The sequence below is a fragment of the Myotis daubentonii genome, chromosome 3 (genome assembly GCF_963259705.1).
Source record: "Myotis daubentonii chromosome 3, mMyoDau2.1, whole genome shotgun sequence".
In the NCBI taxonomy this organism is placed as follows: Eukaryota; Metazoa; Chordata; class Mammalia; order Chiroptera; family Vespertilionidae; genus Myotis; species Myotis daubentonii.
In genome coordinates, this window is record NC_081842.1 from 106,347,951 (window position 1) to 106,372,783 (window position 24,833).

Here is a 24,833-nt window from a genome sequence, read left to right on the forward strand (position 1 = left end):
AACGTAGGTTCATTTCGATAGAGACAAGCTGAATACAAAGGGCTGAAATAAATGAGTAATCATTAACATAAAATAATAGAACATTTTAATAAAAATTAATATTTTTTCTTGAACATTAACTTACCAGACACTGAATAATTACACAAATTAAAAAGCATAATGTAAATAAAACTTTTTCTTGTTCTCTGAAAGCGAAATATTTCCTGTTATGCACACCAAACAAGTCAATACAAGACTAATGATGTGGTGATTGGCTACTAAAATATTCTCTGCTAGTATTAGTGGAGAGAAATGTTGCAACTGAGCATAAGTTGCATAAGGGAAATGAATGCAACATGATTATAGTAGTCAGTCATTAGCAAACATTGTGGTTTGTTATTAATAATTATGTATAACCAGATATTGTAAAAATTAAGTTACAAAATTTTTATTAAAATGTTTCTCACATACTGTTATATTGGCTGGGCCGCAAAAATATTTGTTGTGGGTGCATGTGGCCCATGGGCCGTGAGTTTGACATGCTTGAGCTATCCTACATCTTTTGATTGGAGCATTTAATCCATTTGCATTTAAGGTTATTATTGATAGGTACTTATTTATTGCCAATGTTTTCTTTATATCTGTTTCTCTCTGTCTCTTGATTTCTTCTTAAAGCAGTCCCTTTAGCATTTCTTGCAATGCTGGTTTGGTTGTAATTCCTACTTTACTCTTTTTTGTATGGGAAGCTCTTTATTTTGCCTTCAATTTTAAAGATGGCCTTGCTGGATAGAGAAGTTTGTGATTTATATTCTTGCTTTTTATTACTCTATACTTCATGCCCATCTCTTCTGGCCTGTAGTATTTCTGTTGAGAAATCAGCTGACAGTCTAATGAGAATTCCCTTATAGATGACCTTCTCTCTCTCTTTCTCTCTCTCTGCCTTTAAGATTCTTACTTTGTTTTTAATGTTTGTCAATTTAATTATGATGTGTCTTGGTGTGGATCTCTTTAGGTTCATCTTGATTGGGACTCTATACTTCTTGAAGTTGTGTGACTTTTTCCTTCACCAGGTTAGATAAGTTTTCTGTCATTATTTCTTCACTGTTCTCTATTCCTTGCTCACTTTTTTCTCCTCTGGTACCCATATGATGCTGAAGTTGTTACATTTCATGTTGTTTCAAAGTTCCTTTAAATTACCCTTCTGCTTTTTAATTCTTTATTCTTTTTGCGGCTCTAATTGTTTTTTTTTTTCTATCTTACCTTCCAACTCAGTGATCCTATCTTCTGCTTAAGTCAGTCTACTTTTCCTTCCAGTGTATTATTGATGTCAGATATGTTATTCTTCATTTCTGACTGGTTCTTGTTCATGGTTTCCATTTCCTTTTTCATGTTGTTGTAGTTCCTACTATATTCTTTGTAATTCTAACTAAGTTCCTTAAGCAATATTATAACCTTTTTTGAAATCTATATCTGATTCATTTCTTGCCTCTATTTCATTTAGTTCCTTTTCTGGAGATTCCTCATTTTTTTTTTTCATTTGGAGGGTGTTTCTTTGTCTCAACATTTTAGCTGTATTTTTTGTGGGGTTTTTTCTCTCCGATGTAATAGACAGAAGTGCTATGCTGTACAGTCTTCATGGGGTGGCTTTATGTAGCATTGTCTTATGGGACCCAGTGGTGCAGTCTCTTTGACCTCCTGAGCTGGATGCTCTAGGAATGTCCCTTGTATGGATTGTGCTCTCCTGTTGTAATTTGATCTCGATTGCTGTTGTCCCACTTATGGATTAGGATCTTCCCTCAGACTGGTTGACTGGGATGGTCAACCCCAACCATGTTGTATGAGCTGTTGTCCAGGTACTGACAGAAGAAAACAAAGCACAAGAAAACAGGAAACAAAACAGAAACATACAAATGTCCCCAACAACAAAAACAACCACAAGAAAAAGAGCATAAGAGAACAAGGTAAGAAATGAAAAGGAAAGGAAAGAAAAGAAAAGAAGAAAAGAAGAAGGAGATAACAAAATGCGGAGACAAAGAAACGGGACAAAATTGTCAATGGAAGATATAGAGTTCAGAACCACACTTTTAAGGTCTCTCAAGAACTGTTTAGAAGCTGTCGATAAACTTAATGAGATCTACACGAAAACTAATAAGACCCTCGATCTTATATTGGGGAACCAACGAGAAATTAAGCATACACGGACTGAAATAAAGAATATTATACAGACGCCCGACAGCAGACCAGAGGAGTGCAAGAATCAAGTCAATGATTTGAAATGCGAGGAAGCAAAAAACATCCAACCGGAAAAGCAAAATGAAAAAAGAATCCAAAAATGCGAGGATAGTGTAAGGAGCCTCTGGGACAGCTTCAAGCGTACCAACATCAGAATTATAGGGGTGCCAGAAGATGAGAGAGAGCAAGATATTGAAAACCTATTTGAAGAAATAATGACAGAAAACTTCCCCCACCTGGTGAAAGAAATGGACTTACAGGTCCAAGAAGCGCGGAGAACCCCAAACAAAAGGAATCCAAAGAGGACCACACCAAGACACATCATCATTAAAATGCCAAGAGCAAAAGATAAAGAGAGAATCTTAAAAACAGCAAGAGAAAGAAACTCAGTTACCTACAAGGGAATACCCATACGACTGTCAGCTGATTTCTCAACAGAAACTTTGCAGGCCAGAAGGGAGTGGCAAGAAATATTCAAAGTGATGAATACCAAGAACCTACAACCAAGATTACTTTATCCAGCAAAGCTATCATTCAGAATTGAAGGTCAGATAAAGAGCTTCACAGATAAGGAAAAGCTAAAGGAGTTCATCACCACCAAACCAGGATTATATGAATTGCTGAAAGGTATCCTTTAAGAAGAGGAAGAGGAAGAAAAAGGTAAAGATACAAATTATGAACAACAAATATGCATCTATCAACAAGTGAATCTAAGAATCAAGTGAATAAATAATCTGATGAACAGAATGAACTGGTGATTATAATAGAATCAGGGACATAGAAAGGGAGTGGACTGACTATTCTTGGGGGGGAAAGGGGTGTGGGAGATGTGGGAAGAGACTGGACAAAAATCGTGCACCTATGGATGAGGACAGTGGGTGGGGAGTGAGGGCGGAGGGTGGGGCAGGAACTGGGAGGAGGGGAGTTATGGGGGAAAAAAAAAAGAGGAACAAATGTAATAATCTGAACAATAAAGATTTAATTTAAAAAAAAAAGATTTAATAAATAAATAAATAAAAATCAATGATGAGAATAAAAAAAAAAAAAAAAAAAAAAAAAAGAAAAGAAGAAGGAAAAGAAAAGCAAAAAAAAAATACACGAAGAAAAAAAAGAAAGGAGGGGGAAAATATGCAAAGGAATAAAGTAGAGAAAAAATAAGAGTAAAGAATAGGAAAAGGAAAATGGTATAAAGAAAAGAGGAAGGAAGGAGAGAAACAAGATGGTGGCATAGGTAAATGCCTGTACTTGCTGCCTCCCACAACCACATCAAAATTACAACTAAAATACAAAACAACTATCACCCAGAACTATGGGAAAGCTGGCTGAGGGGAAGTACTACAACTAGAGAAGTAAAAAAGAAAGCACACTGAGACTGGTAGGAGGTGCAGAGGTGTGGAATGGACTGGTTCGGCACCTGTGTGAGCTTCTTTTAAATCAGGAGGGAGATCGCCTTTGCAGAGGCTTCCTGGAGAAGCAAGGAGTCCCAGCCCCACACCAGACCCCCAGCTCAAGATCCCAGAGCTGCGGAAAGAAGTCCATACTGACAGTAAGAACTATGGACTGTAAAAACCAGTGCAGATTGGGGCTGAGTGACACACAGGCTGATGGAGATTCAGCTGCTCCTCTTAAAAGGCCAGCACCACGAACTGAATTTACAAGCTCCCACTTCCTCTGAGCTCCAGTGCCAGGCGAGGCTCTGGAGGACCAAGACACATATGGGGAGAAACTGAACTGTCTGGCATCGGGGCAGGAACTCGGGAGTGGCTTTCTTCCAGACAGAGGTGCTTGCAGTGGTAATTGTTCCCATGCTGGGACTTCCCTAGTGCACAGCTGACTGGCAGCCATTTCTTTTTGCTCTGCCCTGGAGATTCCCTGAGACCCCACCCCACCCAATATATAACCCCACCCAAGCTGTGCACAGTGGCTTTTGCATATAAATGGTCTGTCCTTTCTCAGGCAAAAACTCTGTTAAATAAGCTGCAGCTGGGTCAGGGAGCCCCAAATCTATCAATAAAAGGCCCAAGGCTGGCACTAGCACCAGCACCAACCTGTCTTGCTTCACAGCTGGGCCTTGTCTGGGCACTTCCATACCCAATACAAAGAGGAGGAATCTGCCGATCTCTCTGTAGCTCCTGCTGGGTGGCCCCAGGCAGTGGATGACTTTGCACCTCCCTGGAGACCTAAGAGCCAGTGTACCAGTGGTCAGTGTGAGACCATACCAGATTACAACTCTTCACATCCATAAGCAACACACTCAAGGGGCAGACTCAGTGAGCACCAAAGCCCCACTGAAGCAAGTCCTGTTCCATAAGAATGTCTCCTGCACAGCAGTTCTCCCACTCTAGTCGCAGCTGGCCCCCACAGCCAATTGGCCTGGAGGTCAATTCCTCCCAGTGACACCAACAGCAATCAAGGCTTAACTACAACAAAACTGTGCACACAGCCCACAAAGGGGTGCACCAGGAGCATCCATCTCAGGTGATTGGGGAGGCTGAGTCACTGGGCCCTATAGGACACCTACTATACAAGGCCGCTCTATCAACTCAAAGAGACTTAGCAGCTACCCAATACATAGAAACAAACACAGGAAAGCAGCCAAAATGTAGAGACAAAGAAACATGTCACAAATGGAAGAAAGCAAACTACTGGATATAGAGCTCAAAACCATGGTTATAAGGGTACTCAAGAATCTTCTAGAAGCCTCTGAGGAACTTAGTGAGACTTTCAAGAATCTTAGTGAGAATGCCAAAAAAATGGAAAAGGACCAGTCAGAAATCAAGCACACACTAGCCCAGGGGTGGGCAAACTTTTTGACTCGAGGGCCACAGTGGGTTCTTAAACTGGACCAGAGGGCTGAAACAAAAGCATGGATGTGTTATGCCCAGATTTCAAGATTCCCCAAAGATCCACCAGGGAGCACCAAATTCGATGCAAAAGCATAGAGTCTTTTATTCAAGCCCGGGACTTGCCCCCCCCCCCGCCTCCATTACTGGATGCAAGAGAGAGCCCTGAGTCCCAAGGGAACAAAGAATTTATAGGGCTTGGGGTCAGGGGGTGGGGGCACACTCTTACCACTGATTTGGCCGATTCCAGTTGGTTGAGTGAGGGCCGGGGACTAGTGACGCAAGGGCAGGGTGCAGCTAGGGTCTGGTCACACAAAGACAGGGGAGTGGCTAGCATACTCTTGGTTGGCCTTGGGCTAGTTTCCCCCACTTTCCCATTGGCCAAGATAAGGGCAGGCTGAGTAACTGATACATTCTGCGGCTTTTTCTTGGAAGAGGGGTTAAGGACACAGCTATCAGTCCTGTTCTGTCCTTTCATTCCCCCCTTGTCTTGGAACTTCCGACTCAATCATGAGACAGACTGAACTAGCAACTGAATTATTTTTATACACTTCTTGACAAATTGGACTAGTCTGTTAATAATGCAAGGGCCAAAAGTCAACAGCATCAGGAGGACTACAAGGGGTCCGCCGAGGTCCGCTGTCTTCTTGAGGGTGATCTGCAGTGGGTGTGTCTGGTCAGAGGTCACCTTCCAATCAGGCTCCTTGCTGTCTTGTGCTGGGCTTGTGACCTGGCAGAGACAAACTATAACAAATGGTCCGGTGGAAGGGAAAGAAACCATTTTAGCTTTAACAACTTCTATTGAAATAGGATTTTTCTTCTTAAAATTCCTCTATGGCTATCAAAAAGCCAAATCAAGATTAACTTATCTACTGTATTCAATTTGGCCTGATGTTTGCATAAACACAACAAGAATGGTAACTGACTACCTTTGCTGGAATTTCATGATTGAATCTTAATGTGCCCCATAGGGCCAGGAAGCCAAGCCTTCCAGCTGCCATCAGGCCTGCCTGCAGTATCTGCTGCATTAGGTGAATACCTCACCTGTAGCAACTCCACCTGAGCTCACGCTCTAGGCTTTAAGGCCCATTTCAGTAGCCCTCCTACTCATTGCGGCCCAGAGTATGTGGGGGTTCCGCAGGGATGCAGAGGCGTCCTTATTGCTCCCCTTCTACTCTTACCAACCGCCAGTGATGGTAGGGCATGGGCCTGATGCTCCAGCGCCAGCCATCTTCAGGGCTCCCAAGCAGGATACCAGGCTTTCTCCGTGGCACTCTTATTGGCTTCAAGTCTTCAGAGCTCAGACAGTTTTCTTTAAAACATGATACTCCAGTCAAAGTTTCCGGTCAATAAAACCACTATTGGGAACCGGTCTTATTGAATCTATGCAAAGAAATGTATTGCCATGACTTATTAAGCATTGCCAGATTCCAGAGGAATTATATAAGGAGAAAAACTTACTGATCTGCTCTAAGATTTTCTGATTTTTCTTGTCAGTCCTTTTTCATGGACTTTTCAGAGTTATAACAAAACAGTAATTGTTGGATTTCTTTTATCAGTCCCCCCCTAAGTATTTTGGCATAACTATTTACCCTCTGTTTAGGGAGGCAGAATGTAAATTATTTACTCTCTCTGGCTTACTGGCCTGTACTATTTGATTAATTTCTTATTACATATATAATTTTTTTAAATTTCACATTTTCAAACCAGCCTTTAAACCTTCCCTACATGTCCTTCAAAAATGCACAACCATGCCTCAGACCTTCCATTTCAAATAGGCCTTTCCCAGTTCTCTACAGCCAAGGTTTGTACCACCCCTGACATGGGCATGGTCACGCAGGCCTGCAAGACAGTACACAGGCTGCCAACTGTCAGCTGTTTCTCAATAGAGACCAAAACCTGATGGGTATTTTTCTTTGCCCAGTTGGGCACCTGCCCTCTTGGCAGCCAGACACCCTTTACTTTTGGGGTTCATTCCATATAGTCCCCTTCCAGGACAGCTAACACATAACTATAACAATGTCCCTCAGTGTGGGAGACTGGACACTTGCCAGTTATTCCCAAAGACTACCAAGGACTGTAGACCATCACCGGTCCACAGCTACAGCTACATTTAAACCTGTAAGAGAATTGAAGGTTAATACAACATATTAATACGATAAAACATAATATTGGCACCATGGCCACTCCAGGCAGCTAAATCTTCTGCTACTAAACATGAGATATGGTAGGGCTATACAAACATTTTAGGGAGGTGACTAAAGTCCACTCTTTGACCTTTCTATATAAGGTAAAATTGTCCTTGTCTTTCTGAAGCCATGTCTATGAAGATGCAGGCATCATCTGAGTCTATTATACAATTTTCTGCAGGTATAGTCCTTTTCAAGTTGGGGTGAGTCCTGGGGTCATGAACTTCTTTACCCACACTGAGTCCCCAGGCTGTAAAGGATGTACAGAGTCCGAGGTGGCACTGGCAGGGCATCTTGAACAAGCTTATGGATGGCTTGTAATTTCTGTAAGAGATCCCGTCCAAGTAAGGGGTACAGGCATTCTGGCATGACTAGAAACGAATGAGTTACTGTGTTCTTTCTGAGGTCCACAGTCCTCTTTGATGTCCAAGGAAAAAGGCAGTTTGTCCGGTGGCTCTTAGAGCTGGTGTTTTCTTAGATGTTACTGGTCCCATTGGCTCTGTCAAGACTTAATGCGCTATTCCAGAATACACCAGGAAACTAACTGGGAGTTCTATTTATCTACAAATATTTATACTTAAGTAGATATATAAACATCAAATAAACATCCATATTTACATCTTTTCAGTGAACAAGTATTTTTACAGTCTTGGGAATTTTGGCAGATAACAGGAACACTTCCCAAGTCCCCTGATGGGGGCCTGACAAGAACAGATGTGGGGGCCTTTGGCTGGGGGGTATAAAGTCTCCATTCTTCCTCTCTCGGCAATGCTAAGGACAGGATCATTGGAGAGGTCTCTTCACCTACGCAAAGCTGTGCTGAGCCATCTGGGGCAAAAGTGGTTTCTGCTTCCATTAGAGGGACCAGGTCAACTGGTAAATATAGGAATTCATGAACCACCTGATGGCCGCCTAACTGACATCGGCGGGGGCGGCAGAACAGTCTGCAGCTGTGGTACCAGTAGTTTCAATAATGGTGACTTCCTGTCCTGAGAGGGGAGCTACCTTCTGAGTAACTACCGAGTACTCTGCTGTATCAATCATAAAGTTCACAGTCTGGCCCCCGATTTTCATTTTGACCATCGGCTCATGGGGCCCAGTTGGAAAAAAAGCCCAGTCTGTCCTAGTCAGTGTCAGCTGTTGCCAGTCCGAGGAGGTCTGCCTCAGGCGGCTCTGGCCAATAGCGGCTGGGTGGTTTGGATGGCCTTGCCAGCTTCTTCTTCTGGCCTGCTACTAAACTTTACTCTGTCCCTTCTTATACATGCAGAACTGGACCCAAGGCAGTGAGGTTTGAGCAATTTTAAAATTTCTTAACATACATTTTATCATTCATGTTGTAGGGAGGGACTGGGTTGGCTCCTCCTGAATAAAAGAACTAATCAAAATAAGGATTATTTTCTAACTTCATTTGTCCCTGGGTGTGGACCACAAATGACACTAATCAGATTGACATAAACGATTTAACCTTTGTTTAGGGAGGCAAATGAAAAGCATTTACTTCCAAGTGTCATTGGTTTAGGGAAGACAGGATTTCTGCTCAGTTTCCCTATTTTACTTGTCCCAGCTTACTGGTCTATCATGCATTCAATTTTCTTAAAATGTATTCTGGCACAGGAGAAAGTTGCTTTGCTGTACACAGGTAGCTTAACCTCTATATAACTGGGCTTGGACCTCTGCCCAGCAAACTGCAGTCTATAAGTTCAATATGCAGCCTCCGGTTCTCCCAACCCAACGAGGTTTAGGCCAGTCTCTGAGTCAGAATCCTCCTCTCTTGGAGAATTTCAAAGTCCTGATGGCTCCCAGGTCCAGGGAGAGTGCCCTTTTGTTAACCCTTAGGGCCCTGCTTTCTTGCCTTTCTACCAGTTTCCGTCGTGGCAGAGCAGCAACCAGGCCTCTTTCAAGGGAGTGCACTAGAAGGGGATATCAGCCCCTCCTGTGAGCCAGCTGCTCCACCTAGGGTCTCCCAGGGGCTCGGCCAGAGCGTCCCTCAGCAAATCCCGGAAGCCGCTGCCCTTTTGCAGTGGTATGGACTCAAGCAGGGGGTTCACTGGATCTAGCTGGCAGTGAAGCGCTCACTGGCTTCTGCCTGCAGCTGTAGCAAGAACCTACAACCAAGAATACTCTACCCAGCAAAGCTATCATTTAAAATTGAAGATCAGATAAAGAGCTTCACAGACAAGAAAAAGCTAAAGGAGTTCATCACCACCAAACTAGTATTACATGAAATGCTGAGGGTATTCTTTAAGAAGAGGACGAAGAAGAAAAAGGTAAAGATAAAAAATTATGAACAACAAAGTGACAACAAATACATATCTATCAACAAATGAATCTAAAAATCAAATGATTAAAAAATCTGATGAACAGAATAAACTGGTGAATGGAATAGAATCAGAGGCATGGAAATGGACAGACTGACAATTCTCAGAGGGGTGTGGGGGAGTGCGAGAAGAGATTAGACAAAGATCTTTTTATAAAAATATATATATCTTATTGATTTTTTACAGAGAGGAAAGGAGAGGGACAGAGAGTTAGAAACATTGATGAGAGAGAAACATGGATCAGCTGCCTCCTGCACACCCGCTACTGGGGATGTGCTCGCAACCAAGGTACATGCCCTTGACTGGAATTGAACCTGGGACCCTTGAGTCCGCAGGCCAACACTCTATCCACTGAGCCAAACCAGTCAGGGCTAGACAAAGATCTTATATGCATGTATGCATTACCTATGGACACAGACAATAGGGTGGCGAGAGCCTGGGGTGGGGTGGGAACCAGGTGGAAGGAAGCTATGGGAGTAAAAAAGAGGGACATCTGTAATAATCTCAACAATAAAGATTAATTTTTTAAAAAGAAAAGAGGAAGGAAAAATTATGAAAAGGAAAAAAGAAGAGAAAGAAAGAAAGAAATTGCCTGGCTGGTGTGGCTCAGTTGTTGAGCATCAACCTATGAACCAGGAGGTCATGATTCAATTCCTGGTCAGGGCACATGCTTGGGTTGTGGGCTTGATCCCCAGTGAAAGGCATGCAGGAGGCAGCCAATCAATGATTCTTTCTCTTGTTGATGTTTCCATCTTTCTCTTCCTCTCTCTTCATCTCTGAAATCAATAAAAATACCAAAAAAAAGAAAAATAGACCAAGAAGATATAATGATCATAAACATTTTTTAAAAGAAAAATATTAAGAAAAAGTAAAAAGAGATAAAATTTAGTAAGAAAAGGAAAGAGAAAAAAAAGAGAGACAAAAGTAATAAGAAAGCAGTAAAAAGGAAAAAACAAATAAGATAATGCAAAAAAAGAGAAGTGGGGTTCATCTTGGTAGACTTTAGTGCCTGCTGGGAACTCCCTTTGGATCCTGCTCTTATGTTGACTGAGGCTTACTGTTTTGTATGCCCTTTTGGGCCTTTCAAAGGTACTTTGGTGCTAGCCACTGTCCATGCTTGACTCTCCGCAATCTGTTCAATGCTTCAAGTGATCTAGTTTGTGGTCGCCTTCACAGGGCTTGGCTGTATACCAGAGAGGCCAAACTGCATTCTAGTGCTGGCTTGTTAGCTGCATGGTACCAAGAGGCAGGTGAGCAAACATCCCAAGGTACCTAGGAATTCATCTCCATCTGCCCCTGACTGCAGGCCAGCTGTCAAACTTAGTCACTGAAAGGGCTTTTAGCTGAATCTGGAGGATGAGACCTCTGGGTCTCCCATGAAGGGGAGGTGCCATTCAGATTTCAGGAACCACAATGGGTGTGTTCCCTGTCCCAGAGCCACACATCTGAGTCTGTCCCAGAATATTTCCCTTACTTCAGGAGGGCAGAGCCCCTCTTATGCAGTCCAGTGAGGTCTGTTGGAAGGTGGGAGTTTCTGCAAGCTCTCCTGGGAAGGGGAAGCACCTGTCAGGCTCCTAGGACAGTGGAGGGAATGACCCTACCCCAAAGTCAGTCACTGACATCCCTTGAGACTGTCCAGACCCATATACTGTACTTGGCCTCTGCTGCTGCCTATTCAGTAGAAGCAGAGATACTGAGAGGAGTGAGTGGGATTCCTGAGGGTGGGGTGAGCTATATCCACAAGGGTGGTACACTGTGGCTGCTGGGAGGGGCCAGTGCCTCTCAGGAAAAATGGCTGCTGTTGTATGAGCGGGGACAACCAGGCCCAAGTCTTCTGGCCACGTTATTTCATGCCTCCTTTCAATGCATCCCACCCTGGACTCTCTTCAGAAGACTCTGGTCTGCACTGTCCTGCCTCCACCAAAGCCTCATTGGAGTGGCCGCAAAAGAAGATCCTGCGCTCATTAAAAAAAAAAAAAAAAAAAAAAAAAAAAGGTTTTTATCTCTGACAGGCTTCTTCTCTCCCTGGAGATAGAAGCCCCACAACCTTTCATGGCTGGATGTAACGTAGGCCGCTGTTCCCAGCTCTGGTGTTCCAGGCTATCTCTAGCCTGGGTCCTGGGCCTCACTCCTCAGGGAAAACCCCGTTGCAACTGAGGTTTCTGTCCTCACCCTCTACCTGCCACCTGTGGGAGCTGGGCCAGCCCCTCTCTCGACCTTGCCCTTCCTACCAGTCTCAAGGTAGTTTCTTGCCCTTCCTTGTTAAAGGTCTCCTTTTTAGCTAGTCTTCAGTTGGTAATTCAGGGTAAGTATTTCCCAATTTATTTTTATTTCCAGTTTAGTTCTGGGAGGAGGTGCAGGAGATATCTACCACCATCTTGGAACCTCCCTCCTCCCCCTATATCATTTCTTAAATGTCTTTGCTTTATGTCTTTAAATTAGTTATATGCTGTGGTTTTGGTACTGTGTAGGACAACTCTCTAAAATTTCCTGGAATTTTCCAGTGCAATAATGATGTTCAAGATGTTTTAGCTGTTTGCTTAGTTGGAGATAGTGGTATAAGTTCATTTTTAAAATATATTTTTTACTGATACAAGTTCATTATTAAAATTTGAGCTAGCTGGAGGAATTTGATTGAACTATAGCTATTCAGAGATTTAGATAAAATGTGTTAAGAATATAAATAGGATACCATTATTTAACTAAGCATAGCTTGATTTTTCTTATTTTTTTAAAATATATTTTATTGATTTTTTACAGAGAGGAAGGGAGAGAGATAGAGAGTTAGAAACATCGATGATAGAGAAACATCGATCAGCTGCCTCCTGCACATCTCCTACTGGGGATATGCCCGCAACCCAGGTACATGCCCTTGACCGGAATCGAACCTGGGACCTTTCAGTCCGCAGGCCGACGCTCTATCCACTGAGCCAAACCGGTTTCGGCTTGATTTTTCTTATTTAAAACATTTTAATTTGTATTTGTTTTAGACTAGGTAGCACATTCACATGGTGCTCAATTAAAAAACAACAACAAGGAGGAGAACCAAGATGGCGGCATAGGTTAACGCCGGAGTTTGCTGCTTTGAACAACTACTTCAAAAGTGAAACTAAAACACGGAACGGACATCACCCAGAACCACAGGAACGCTGGCTGAGTGGAAGTCCTACAACTAGGAGGAAAGAGAAACGCATACGGACACTCAGAGGAGGCGCAGTGCTTTAGTCAAATTCTGAGGTGCGGAGTGCGCGGAGCGGGCTGGCGGCGGAGGGCGCGGTTGGCGTTTTCAATCGGGAGGGAGTCGCAGACTCTGAGCTCCAAATCCGGGCGAGTCTTTAGGGACCCAGACTCAAACGGAAGAAGCGGGACTGTCTGGCTTCAGTCAGAGCGAGTGCAGCTTTCTCTCCGAGCTTTGCAGCGGGTACTGGGACTCAGAGAGGCAGAGCCCCTGGGGACAGGACTGACAGCCGCCATAACTGCTCTCTCCAGCCCACCCTGTTGATCCTGTGTGACCTGCCCTACCCAAGCCCTGCACAGAGCCATTTGCCGGATAGCCTCAGGCAAAGGCTAGATTAGCAGCTCCCTAGAGGACAGAAGTTCTCTCACTGCTGACACAGCTGATTCTCATAGCCACTTGGCCTAGAGGTCAAACCCTCCTTGGAATTAGCTACAACAATCAAGGTTTAACTATAAGACTGTGAACAAAGACCACTAGGGGGTGCACCAAGGAAGCATAACAAAATGCGGAGACAAAGAAACAGGACAAAATTGTCAATGGAAGATATAGAGTTCAGAACCACACTTTTAAGGTCTCTCAAGAACTGTTTAGAAGCTGCCGATAAACTTAATGAGATCTACACGAAAACTAATAAGACCCTCGATCTTATATTGGGGAACCAACGAGAAATTAAGCATACATGGACTGAAATAACGAATATTATACAGACGCCCGACAGCAGACCAGAGGAGCGCAAGAATCAAGTCAATGATTTGAAATGCGAGGAAGCAAAAAACACCCAACCGGAAAAGCAAAATGAAAAAAGAATCCAAAAATGCGAGGATAGTGTAAGGAGCCTCTGGGACAGCTTCAAGCGTACCAACATCAGAATTATAGGGGTGCCAGAAGATGAGAGAGAGCAAGATATTGAAAACCTATTTGAAGAAATAATGACAGAAAACTTCCCCCACCTGGTGAAAGAAATGGACTTACAGGTCCAAGAAGCGCGGAGAACCCCAAACAAAAGGAATCCAAAGAGGACCACACCAAGACACATCATAATTAAAATGCCAAGAGCAAAAGATAAAGAGAGAATCTTAAAAACAGCAAGAGAAAGAAACTCAGTTACCTACAAGGGAATACCCATACGACTGTCAGCTGATTTCTCAACAAAAACTTTGCAGGCCAGAAGGGAGTGGCAAGAAATATTCAAAGTGATGAATACCAAGAACCTACAACCAAGATTACTTTATCCAGCAAAGCTATCATTCAGAATTGAAGGTCAGATAAAGAGCTTCACAGATAAGGAAAAGCTAAAGGAGTTCATCACCACCAAACCAGGATTATATGAAATTCTGAAAGGTACCCTTTAAGAAGAGGAAGAGGAAGAAAAAGGTAAAGATACAAATTATGAACAACAAATATGCATCTATCAACAAGTGAATCTAAGAATCAAGTGAATAAATAATCTGATGAACAGAATGAACTGTTGATTATAATAGAATCAGGGACATAGAAAGGGAATGGACTGACAATTCTTGGGGGGGAAAGGGGTGTGGGAGATTCGGGAAGAGACTGGACAAAAATCGTGCACCTATGGATGAGGACAGTGGGTGGGGAGTGAGGGCGGAGGGTGGGGCGGGAACTGGGAGGAGGGGAGTTATGGGGGGGAAAAAAAGAAAAAAAAAAGAAAAAAGAAATAAAGGAACAAGCATAAAAAAAAAAACAAAAAAAACAAAAAAAACAAAAAAAAAAACCCGCGCCCTCTGCCGCCAGCCTGCTCCGCGCACTCCGCACCTCAGAATTTGACTAAAGCACTGCGCCTCCTCTGAGTGTCCGTATGCGTTTCTCTTTCCTCCTAGTTGTAGGACTTCCACTCAGCCAGCGTTCCTGTGGTTCTGGGTGATGTCCGTTCCGTGTTTTAGTTTCACTTTTGAAGTAGTTGTTCAAAGCAGCAAACTCCGGCGTTAACCTATGCCGCCATCTTGGTTCTCCTACTCTAGCTTTTTTTCATGTCCATTTTCCTGAAATATATTTTTCCATCCCTTCACTTTTAGTCTGTGTGAGTCCTTTGTTCTGAGGTGGGTCTCTTGTAGACAGCATACATATGGGTCATGTTTTCTTATCCAATCAGTTGCCCTATGTCTTTTGATTGGTGCATTTAATCCATTTATGTTTAATGTTATTATTGATAGGTACTTGTTTGTAGCCATTTCAATTCTTTATGACTGTGATCTTTCTTCCCTTCCTATTTCTTCTTTTTACAACAGTCCCTTTAGTATTTATTGCATTGCTGTCTTGGTAGTTATAAATTCCCTTAGCCTTTTTTTGTCTGTGAAGCTCCTTATTTCCCCTTTAATTTTGATTGATAGCCTTGCTGGATTGAGTATTCTTGGATTCAGTCCTTTACTCTGCATCACTTTGTATACTTCATTCCATTCTCTTCTGGTCTGATGTGTTTCTGTTGAGAAATCATTTGATAATCTGATGAGGGATCCTTTGTAGGCAACTCTCTGTCTCTCTCTTGCAGCACTTAAGATTCTCTCTTTTTTGTTAATGTTTGCCATTGTAATTATGATGTATCTTAGTGTGGGTCTTTTGGGGTTCATGTTGCTTGGGTCCCTCTGTACTTGTGTGACTTTTTTCTTTCCCATATCAGGGAATTTTTTTGTCATTATTCCTTCAAATAGATTCTCTAATCCTTGCTGCTCTTCTTGTCCTTCTGGCACCCTTATTAAACATATGTTACTTCATTTCATGTTGTCCCAAAACTTCCTTAGGCTCTCCTCCTGCTTTTTAATTTTTTTCTCCAGTTGCTGTTCAGATAGGGCTTGTTTCTCTGCCTTATCTTCTAACTCACTAATTTGTTCCTCCATCTTTCCTAATCTACTGTTGAAACCTTCCATCTTTTTTTTATTGTAGCTGTATTACTTTTGATTTCTTCCTGATTTTTGCATAAGTTGTTGATTTTCTCATCTATCCAGTTTATGAACTGTATGACCATTACAGGCAGTCCTCGGGTTACGTCGGACTCAACATGTGTCATTTCATGGTTACATCACCATCTCCCATTTATTTATTTAAAAAAAAGTTCCATCATTTTGATGTATGTACATATGTGCTTTATGTTTTCTATTATTTACCACAAGTAAAGGTCAGGAATTGTTATCTTTCTTTTAAATTATTTTTACTGTTTCACTTCATTACTGCTGTGTATGTGCTCCATATGAGTGACGTAGGTGCTTATGTAGGTGGGTTCCGACTTATGGTGAAAATTGCGAGGTCCTACTGTACTCTGAATTCTTTTTTTTTTTTTTTTGACATATTGCTTGCCTCCACTTCATTTAGTTCCTTTCTTGGAAATTTCTCTTTTTCTTTCCCTTGTGGATTGTTTCATTGTCTCCCCATTCTAGCTATCACCAGAATGTCCAAGCACCAAGTTGCGGGGGCCTGATCTACCTGAGGTGGGATTGTCGCGTCACCCAAGCATCATTGAAGAGCTCAGACAGTGAGATGTGTGGCTGCCGTGAGTCAGTAAGAGCCACACGTGCCGAGAATCAGAGTCACTGGCACTCAGTGCAGCCTCTTGTGCATGCCGAGAATCATGGTCCTCACATGTGTGCTGAGAATGAGGGCCCCCGTGTGCGCGCTGAGAATCAGAGTCACTGGCATTCCATGCAGCTTTGCATGTGGACCTAGAATCAGGGTCCCCACATGAGTGTGCTGAAAAACAGAGTCCCCACATGCATGTGCCAAAAATAAGATTCCCCAAGCATGTACCAGAAATCAGAGTCCCCGTGTGCACGTACTGAGAATAGGGAATTGGAATCTCTGGTGTTCTGTGTGGCCTCACGTGCTTTCTGAGAATCAGTGTCCCCATGCGCTTGTGTGCCGAGAATTGGAGTCACTGGCCCTCGATGTGTGCGCACTGAGAATCAGGGTTCCCGTGCACATGCACAAGCATGAGGAGAAGCAGAGTCCCTGCGTGCGTGCACCAAGAATAAAAATGACTGGTGCTCAGTGCCAAGAATCAGTCCATGCACGTGCGCCAATAATCAGAGTTCCCGGCCTGCTAGGGCAACCAGGTTACATAGCCACCCTGTGTTGGTGGGAGGACCACAGAATGGGCAAGCCCTATGTTGCTGCAGCAGGCTGGCAGAAAGGGGCATGCATTCTGTGACTCACAGAAATCTGCGGCCAAATCAGTGTCTGTGGGACTGAAGCTGTGGTAGCAGGTCTTTGTCCAGAGTGGCTGTAGGGTCCTAGTTTGCATCTGAGGCCAATCTGGGTGGTGGTGAGGCTAGGATCCTAGTCACAGCAGTTCTGCCCTTCAAGGTGGCATGGTTTCTGCGCCAGATCCGGCTGGCCGGCAGTGTTTGCAGCAGCAGCATGGACTCGCAGTCTAAGACTGCCTGGTCCACCAGCCCCCGAAAGTTCTGCAGGATCTAACTGTCCCTAACTCTCCTCTCTCTCTCTCTCTCTCTCTCTCTCTCTCTCTCTCTCTCACACACACACACACACACACACACACACACACACACACACACACATCCACACACTCCCCTTTCGCTCCCTCACTGTTTCACACACTCTCTCCCTGCCATCTTGTCGGTTGCCATCTTTTTAATCTCAGATAAATTTCTCATCTCCATTTCATTTATTTCTTCTTCTGGAGAATTCTCTTATTCTTCATTTGGGGATTTTTTTTTTTGTCTCCACATTTTGGCTGCATGTTTGGGTTAGTGATTATGTACTAGAGGCCCGGTGCACAAAATTTGTGCACTTGAGGGAAGGGGTCCCTCAGCCCAGCCTGCACCCTCTCGCAGTCCGGGAGCCCTCAGGGGATGTCCGACTGATGACTTAGGCCCGCTCCCCCAGAGAGCATGCCAAAGCTGTCAGTTGGACATCCTTAGCATTGCCACAGAGGCAGGAGAGGCTCCCACTACTGTCACTGTACTCACCAGCTGTAAGCCCAGCTTCTGGCTGAACAGTGCTCCCCCTGTGAGAGCACACTGACCACCAGGGGCAGCTCCTGCATTGAGCGTCTGCCCCTTGGTGGTCAGTGCATGTCATAATGACTGGTCATTCCGCTGTTGCAGACAGTTGGCAGGAGTCACACGTTTCCCAATATTTAGGATTCAGGCAACAGTGTGACAGGGTCCAGGGTGACTGGTGTCCATGGTGGGCAGACCCCAGTGGCCCCGGTGTCCTGCCTTGTGTGACTGTTTCCTCTCGAGTGTGGGAGAGGCCGTGGCTGCTCCTAACAGCCCAGCCAGGGAGCTGGGATGTGGCTCCTGTGGCTTCTTGGGGCCTGTCCTGCTCGGTCATGGCAGCCGTGGGGGCAGGCACCCTTGGGAACTAGAGAAGCCATAGCAAGGAGCCAGGGCGGCCTCTAGGACCTCAGGGGATCTCTGTCCACAGACAGCACGCAGCTGGGCCTCTAGTCAGACAGTCCCCAGGATAGGTTCTGCCAGCGTCCCGATGAACATGGGCCAGAAGGCTCCCTGCTCGCCGCAGCCTTGCACAGCATGTGAGAGCTGGAGCAGAGGGTCCGCTAAGCTGCCCTACTCTGACCACAGGACCTGTGAGACCCAGGCCTGCTGTTGGCTGAGTCCACCAGGGTTTTACTGCCCCTGCTGCCCTCTGCCACCACCTCCCCTCTTGTGCAGCATCGCTGTCTGCCTGCCCAGCTCCCATGTTCCTGCACAGCTCAGTGTCCTCCCATGTATTCCTGAGTGCACCTTGCTTTCTGAAGTGCTGTCCTCACCCTTCCCACCACTTACTCTCCACTTGCTCATTGGCCACAGAGCCTCTGACCCCACCCCCCTGGGGGCCAGTTTCCATCCTCCTATAATGAAGGACCACGCACATGGGCTGACAGCAGCACATGCTGATGGACTTGCAGTTCTGTCAGTGGGGACACAGTGGCAGCACTGGGTGTGGTAGGTGCATCTCTGCCCAGGGGCTCGGGAGAACCACTGGCTCCGCGTCCAGCCTCTTCCTTCAGCAATAACAGCCAAGCCCCTCACACTTCCTCAGGTCCTCCTTCTGCCTCCCTCGGCCCCAGTGCAAGGACTCCCGTGATCACAGAGGCCCAGGGATTGAAGGCACTCTCCCATCTCAGTCAGCTTAGGCACCATCGCAATTCCATCCATTTAGCTTTGCATGTCACCCTGTAACACCTGGGGACGGGATGCAAATTTCACGGCTGGTTTTCCTGCCTTCACACATTGTGAGAGCTGTAAGTTCAAACAATGGTCTGAGGCCTCCCCAAAGCCTGGGGTTCACCCTCCAGGGGATGTACACCCTCAGGAGACCCCGAAACACACAGAATGCTTACATCTAAGGGCTCTGCTCCCCATGGACTTCCTGGCACTGAGCAAGTCCTGAAGATATATTTTAAGGGGGGACATTCAATGGTTCACAAACCACATCATAAAATGATGGCTGGGCCCATCTTCTTGTGAAAATGTCTCCCACTTTGGCCTTCATGGTTCACATCCTCTTATTCTCCTCTCACAACCTGAAGGGGTTGGAGGTGCAGCTGTGATGATGAGCTGATCAGTGAGAGCTCTGGAGCCCCTCAGAGCTGGTGCCAGGCCTGCAGGGCGGGGGCAGGTGGCAACCACTGTGTCACAGCCCACAGCAGCAGTTGTTTCAGGGGCTCCGCTGGGTGACTCCCTGGCGTGCATCAATGGTCTCAATGGGAGTCCCAAATTTCCCAATAAATCTCCAAACAAAATTAATTTTAATGGCTTTAATTAGCCTTAATGGACCATTCCTATTAGTATCTGCTCCTTTTGTGAGGTTGTTGAGGAAATACTTAGAGAGGAACAAACCAACATGCCAATGAGGGAAATGATTGGTCCAAAATCTTTTGAAATTAATTGCCTGTGTGCTACCTACTCACATCTCCTTCTGTGTGCTGTGCACACACTTCATCTGGAGGGGGCGGGCAACCTGGAGGAAGCACAGGGAGAGCAGTAACTACTGGCCCTGTAGAGCAGTAACAGCACTAGATGGTGCTGCTGGCGATATCCTTTCTTCCTTGTGGAGTGTCTAGGGAGGGGGAGCGGCTGCAGTGCCCGAGGCTGAGTTCCAGAAGGCCCGCAGCGCTGTCGGGATCGTGCTGGTGGCGCTGGTCCATTGGTTCCTGGCCTGTCCTCTGGAGATTGTACCTGTAGTACAACTAAGGAAGCCAGTCCCCAGTTCCGCCCTGCCTCTGCCACCAATTGATTGGAGTCTGAGGGCCAGGAGGAGGGACCAAGAGGCCTGCTTTCCAGCTGCTCACCAGTCCCCGTACCACTCACTCTGGTTCCATTGATCAGGGGATAGCTAACAGGGAACTGGAGTCACTCCTGTTAGCCATCCCCTGATCAGTGAGAGCCTGCAAACCGGGGGAGGGACCAAGCAGTCTGCCTTCCGCCTGCTCACCAGATGCTGCTGCCATGGATCCATTGGAGCATGAATGACCTGGTTCACCTGTTAGCCATCACCTGATCAATGGAGCCTGAGGGCTGGGGGATGGACTGGTTGTCCATTTGGTTGTGATGGACCCAGGGTTTTTATATATATTAGGATTAGGTAGATCTGCGATGCCTCTCAATCTCTAGTTATGGACAGTGTCAAATGCTGTTTCTGACTAATTACATCAGATAAAGACTCAAAGTCTCCAGAGACCTGCCTCTGCCTGCAGAGTGAGTGGATTCAGTCTTGAGTAACCCTGAGGCAATCATCCACATGTGTGGCGAGAGTTTTTCCAACATGGTGGGGCAATTGTTCCTTCCTGGAGGCTAATTGTTATTCTTTGTCTCTTAATGGGCCTCAGAAACACCATGGGCAATGTATTTTCCAATAGGATGTGTCAACTGCCTTCCCCTCAGGTAAATCTGCCTGAATAGTAAAGTTCTGCATAAGAAAGTGTCCTCTACAATGTGAAGGAATGACTCAGCACAGGAGACCAGGATGTCTGCCTTCTGAGCTCTAACCCCAGAGCACCCAACCTTGGCTTCTGCTCACAAAGCCCCAGTCCACTGTGCCCTACTTCTGCCAGACCACAAAATGAGTGGCTTCACACGGAATTTTTGCCCTTTAAGAGTGTGCCTGCATTTTCAGCCATCTCTCCCTGGCAGACAGCAATCCTGCTGCTTTTCACAGCCAGATGTTTCTCAGTTCTGTTGCTGTGGGCTCTGGGGCTCAGGTTGGGGACTAGACCCCAGAGTTCTCAGTTACAACCCCCCCCCCCCCCCCGACACACACACAGCTGAGATATCTCTCCACAACTTCAGCTGCTTTCTGTGGGAGTCCAGCAAGCCCTCTGCACCTCCACCCTTCTTACCAGTCTCTGTGTGTTCTCCACTTTCTATCCTTGGTTATCAAGGTTCTCTCCAGCTAGTCTTCAGTTGATTATTCAGGATTTTTTTTTAATTTTTATTTTTGTATTTTAGTTGTAGTTCAAGTTTTATTCTGGGAGTGGTCTACATACCATCCACTTACTCTACCATCGTTTTTAATCCTATTCCAAGCACTTTAAACTCAGGGAGCAGCTCAGCTTGCTGGATGACTGAGCCTAGGTGATTTGAGTTACTAAAATGGACCCTAGATTAAAACATTGCAGCCTAAACTTTCATCAATAACATTACTCCTCAAAGGCTCTTTCAAAGAGATTTTCATGATGTGTTATCTGGGAGGTGGGGAATACATTTAATGCATTATAAGCCTGAAGCAAGGAGGGACCCTGGAGAAACCAGAGATGAATTTTGATGGGAGAAAAAGGGAGGGAAAGTGGAAGGGGTCCAGGAGGGAAGTGACTGGCTGGAGCCGCCTTGAGGAAACTGGAGGCCATTTTCAGCTTCTAGGTTTTGCTCAAGGCCCCTCTTGGAGAGGAGGAGGGTTACCAGGGCAAGCTACATGTCAGCTCTGTGCACTCCCATCTGCCAAGCCAGCAACAGGGGACTGAAGAAAACATGTGATTGACCTGAATCCTCTAAAGTAGAAGTAAAGCCACTTCTATTTATTTATTTATTTATTTATTTATTTATTTATTTATTTATTTTAGAAAAGTGGAAATGTTAATAAATTTTCCCTCCCTACCACTTTCCCAATTTCCTCATTTCCTGTGGTTTTTGTGTTGGTTCCACTTGATTTAACTGTTGCTAACAGAATGATTAATACTTTCCCCCAATTTTCATTCCTAACTCTATTTCTGATATTTCCATTCCACTTGCTTTCCTATTAAGATTACAAAGTAAAAGGAACAAAGGAAACTTTTTTCACTCATATTTAGTATTTCCTTTTTAAAATAATAAACATAAATGCACATGGTTATTTTTAAAGATCAAGTGATACAGACAATGAAGAGCATCTATATATATATAAGGCTAATATCCAAAGTGTCCCCTTGGGAGTTCGACTGGGAGTTCAATCACTCACTATGATGTGCACTGACCACCAAGAGGCAGCGTGGAACATGGTGGGCAACCAGTGGTGGCGGCAGGGCAAGGGAAGGAGGAGGCAGGGAACCTGATCGACCCTGATCACCGGCCAGGCCTATGGACCCTACCCATGCACAAATTTCGTGCACCGGGCCTCTAGTAAAATGATAAGCAAAACTCCCATCCCAACCTGAACTCAATTCCACTTTCCAGAGATAACCTCACAGAAAACGCTTTTTTTAAGTGAAGGTGTAGAATCCATAGCATTTCCAAATTAAAGTGCAGCATGATGGAGTTGTTTTGAAACTAACCTCCTTAAGTGCAGTGGGGATATAAATTATCAACACTGTGCAGCTGGGCCTGTAGACTAAGAAGTAAGAAGGATCTCAAAGCCCTGCCTAGTCTTCCTTTATTTTACTCAAAGCAGGAGTAAAGAGCAAGATTCAGAGAGAAGAGCAAAATTCAGACCAGACGTCAGAAAATGTAAACTGAGCTTCCTTTTCATCCTTAGCTAGAGGCACTTAGAGCCATCCTTCAACATATTTGTCTGTCCCAACCTCCAGACAGTGCTTGTTCCTGAGTTCTCTTCTTTTCTCTCCCCATAGGAAGAAGATAAGCCCACTCTCTATGTGTTCAATGCTGTTACACAAGAGAAAATGTTGATAATGGAGAGCATTTGCCTTCTTGGTAAAAAAGTGTCTGAGCTGAGAACGCTGTTATCTTTGAGATGTGGCTTCCCTGTGAGTGTCTTCTGCCTCCGGACCCCAAGGGGACTGGAAATGTTCGACTGCAACACCCTCAGGGACTATCAGACTGACATTGGTACTGTCCTCTACACTTGATTCCAGCTACTACTCAGCACTAGGGTTCTTTGATACCAGATTCTTAACAAATGGAGGAGTTCTTTCTAAACTAAAACTTCTGTAAGCACTGTCGATATAATTTATCAAAACTCCTCTCTCTGGTGTCCGGTTCTGTAGACTAAGACATAAGAAAGGTCTCATAGTCTTGTCTGGTGTCTTGTTCTTTTTCAAATATGTTTGCAGCATATATAAAAGCAAGTTCAAGTACATATTCTTTTTCCTCTTTTTAACACAGTGGTAGCATATGATACACACTGTCCTGAGCCTTGTTTTATGCAATCTCTTTTTAAAATGTTGGTTATATTAAACTTTTAAACAGGGTAAAGCCACTACTATGCAGGCTGAACTGCCTCAGTGAGCTGGCATTCATTCTCACAGCAGATATAACCTCCCTTTTAATCCTGTACTGCTAGCCATACACCAGTAACACTGTCAGGTTTGTTTTAACCACATTGGAAAATGGTTCAAACCTTACGGAGATTCTTGCTTGAAGCAAATGTATCTTTGCTGACAATTAGCACATTTTTAGGTGGTGCCGTGCTGTAACATTTGTTGCAATGGAATTTGAGTTCTTCCAACGTATAATAGCTCTTTGTAAACATTCTTGAGTAAAACAGTTTTGCTCTTAATAAATGTTAAATTTGCATTCATTGTTACTTCTCCTACCATATTTACTTATTCTTTTGTTATTTTTAATTGAGGTTCTCAAAACTTTGACATCAATGATCATCACTTTGAATGATTATTTATTATTGCTTTAATTTAGTATAGTGTTTATTTGACTTTTTCAAAATTTACAATTCAATATACTCTGAATATCAGTAAGTAAAACTTGCTTTCTGAAGTCCATTATTATCCAAAATGGAAACCTGTTTTTCCCAAGTTGACTCTTCACATTTCTAACCAAATTCACTCTTGGGTCAGAGCATACTTTTTCATATCAACAATTTTCTTTCTTTTTTAAAAAAAGAATAATTTTTTTATTTTTCAATTGCAGTTGACATACAATGTTATATTAGTTTCAGGTGTACACCCCAGTGATTAGACATTATATAACTTAGTAAGGGATCATCACAATAAATCTAGTACCCATCTAATACCATACATAGTTACAATTTTATTGACTATATTCCCTATGCTATAATTTGTATCCTCATGATTATTCTGTTACTACCAATTTGTACTTCCTAATCCCTTCACCTTTTTCACCCATCTCCTTAACTCCCCCCCCGCCCCAATCTGGAAATATCAAAATGTTCTCTGTTTCTTTGAATCTGGTTCTGTTCTGCTTGTTTGTTTTTTAGATTCAATGGTTGATATATATGCATTTATTGATATTTTATTATTCATATTTTTACTCTTTTTCCTTCTTCATAAACATTTTATGTGGTACTGGTTTGGTGGTGATACGCTCTAGTTTTTTCTTGTCTGGGAGGCTCTTTATAGGCTCTTTACTTCTAATGAATAGCTTTGCTGGATAGAGTAACCTTGGTTTTAGGTTCTTGCTTCTCATAACTTTGAATATTTATTTCTTTTATATGCTTTTATTGATTTCAGAAAAGAGTGGAATGAAGAGAGAGATAGAGATAAAAACATCAATGAGAGAAACATCAATCGACTTCTTCCTGCACTGGGGGTTGAGCCCATAACCTGGGCATGTGCACTGACTGGGAATTGAACTGTCAACCTCTTGGTGCATGGGGTGACACTCAATCCACTGAGCCATACCAGCCAGGCCTTGAATATTTCTTGCCAATA

General features: G+C 44.1%; 1 protein-coding gene across 1 annotated transcript in view; it reads left to right on the forward strand.

The window, feature by feature from the left end:
* The window catches only part of ANKUB1 (ankyrin repeat and ubiquitin domain containing 1), a 91,893-nt gene that overhangs the window by 12,726 nt on the left and 54,334 nt on the right, over positions 1-24,833 (forward strand). The window contains exon 3 of the mRNA XM_059688159.1: positions 22,818-23,034. Within this exon, the coding sequence (XP_059544142.1) occupies positions 22,818-23,034 (217 nt within the window). The remainder of the gene's footprint in view (positions 1-22,817; positions 23,035-24,833) is intronic.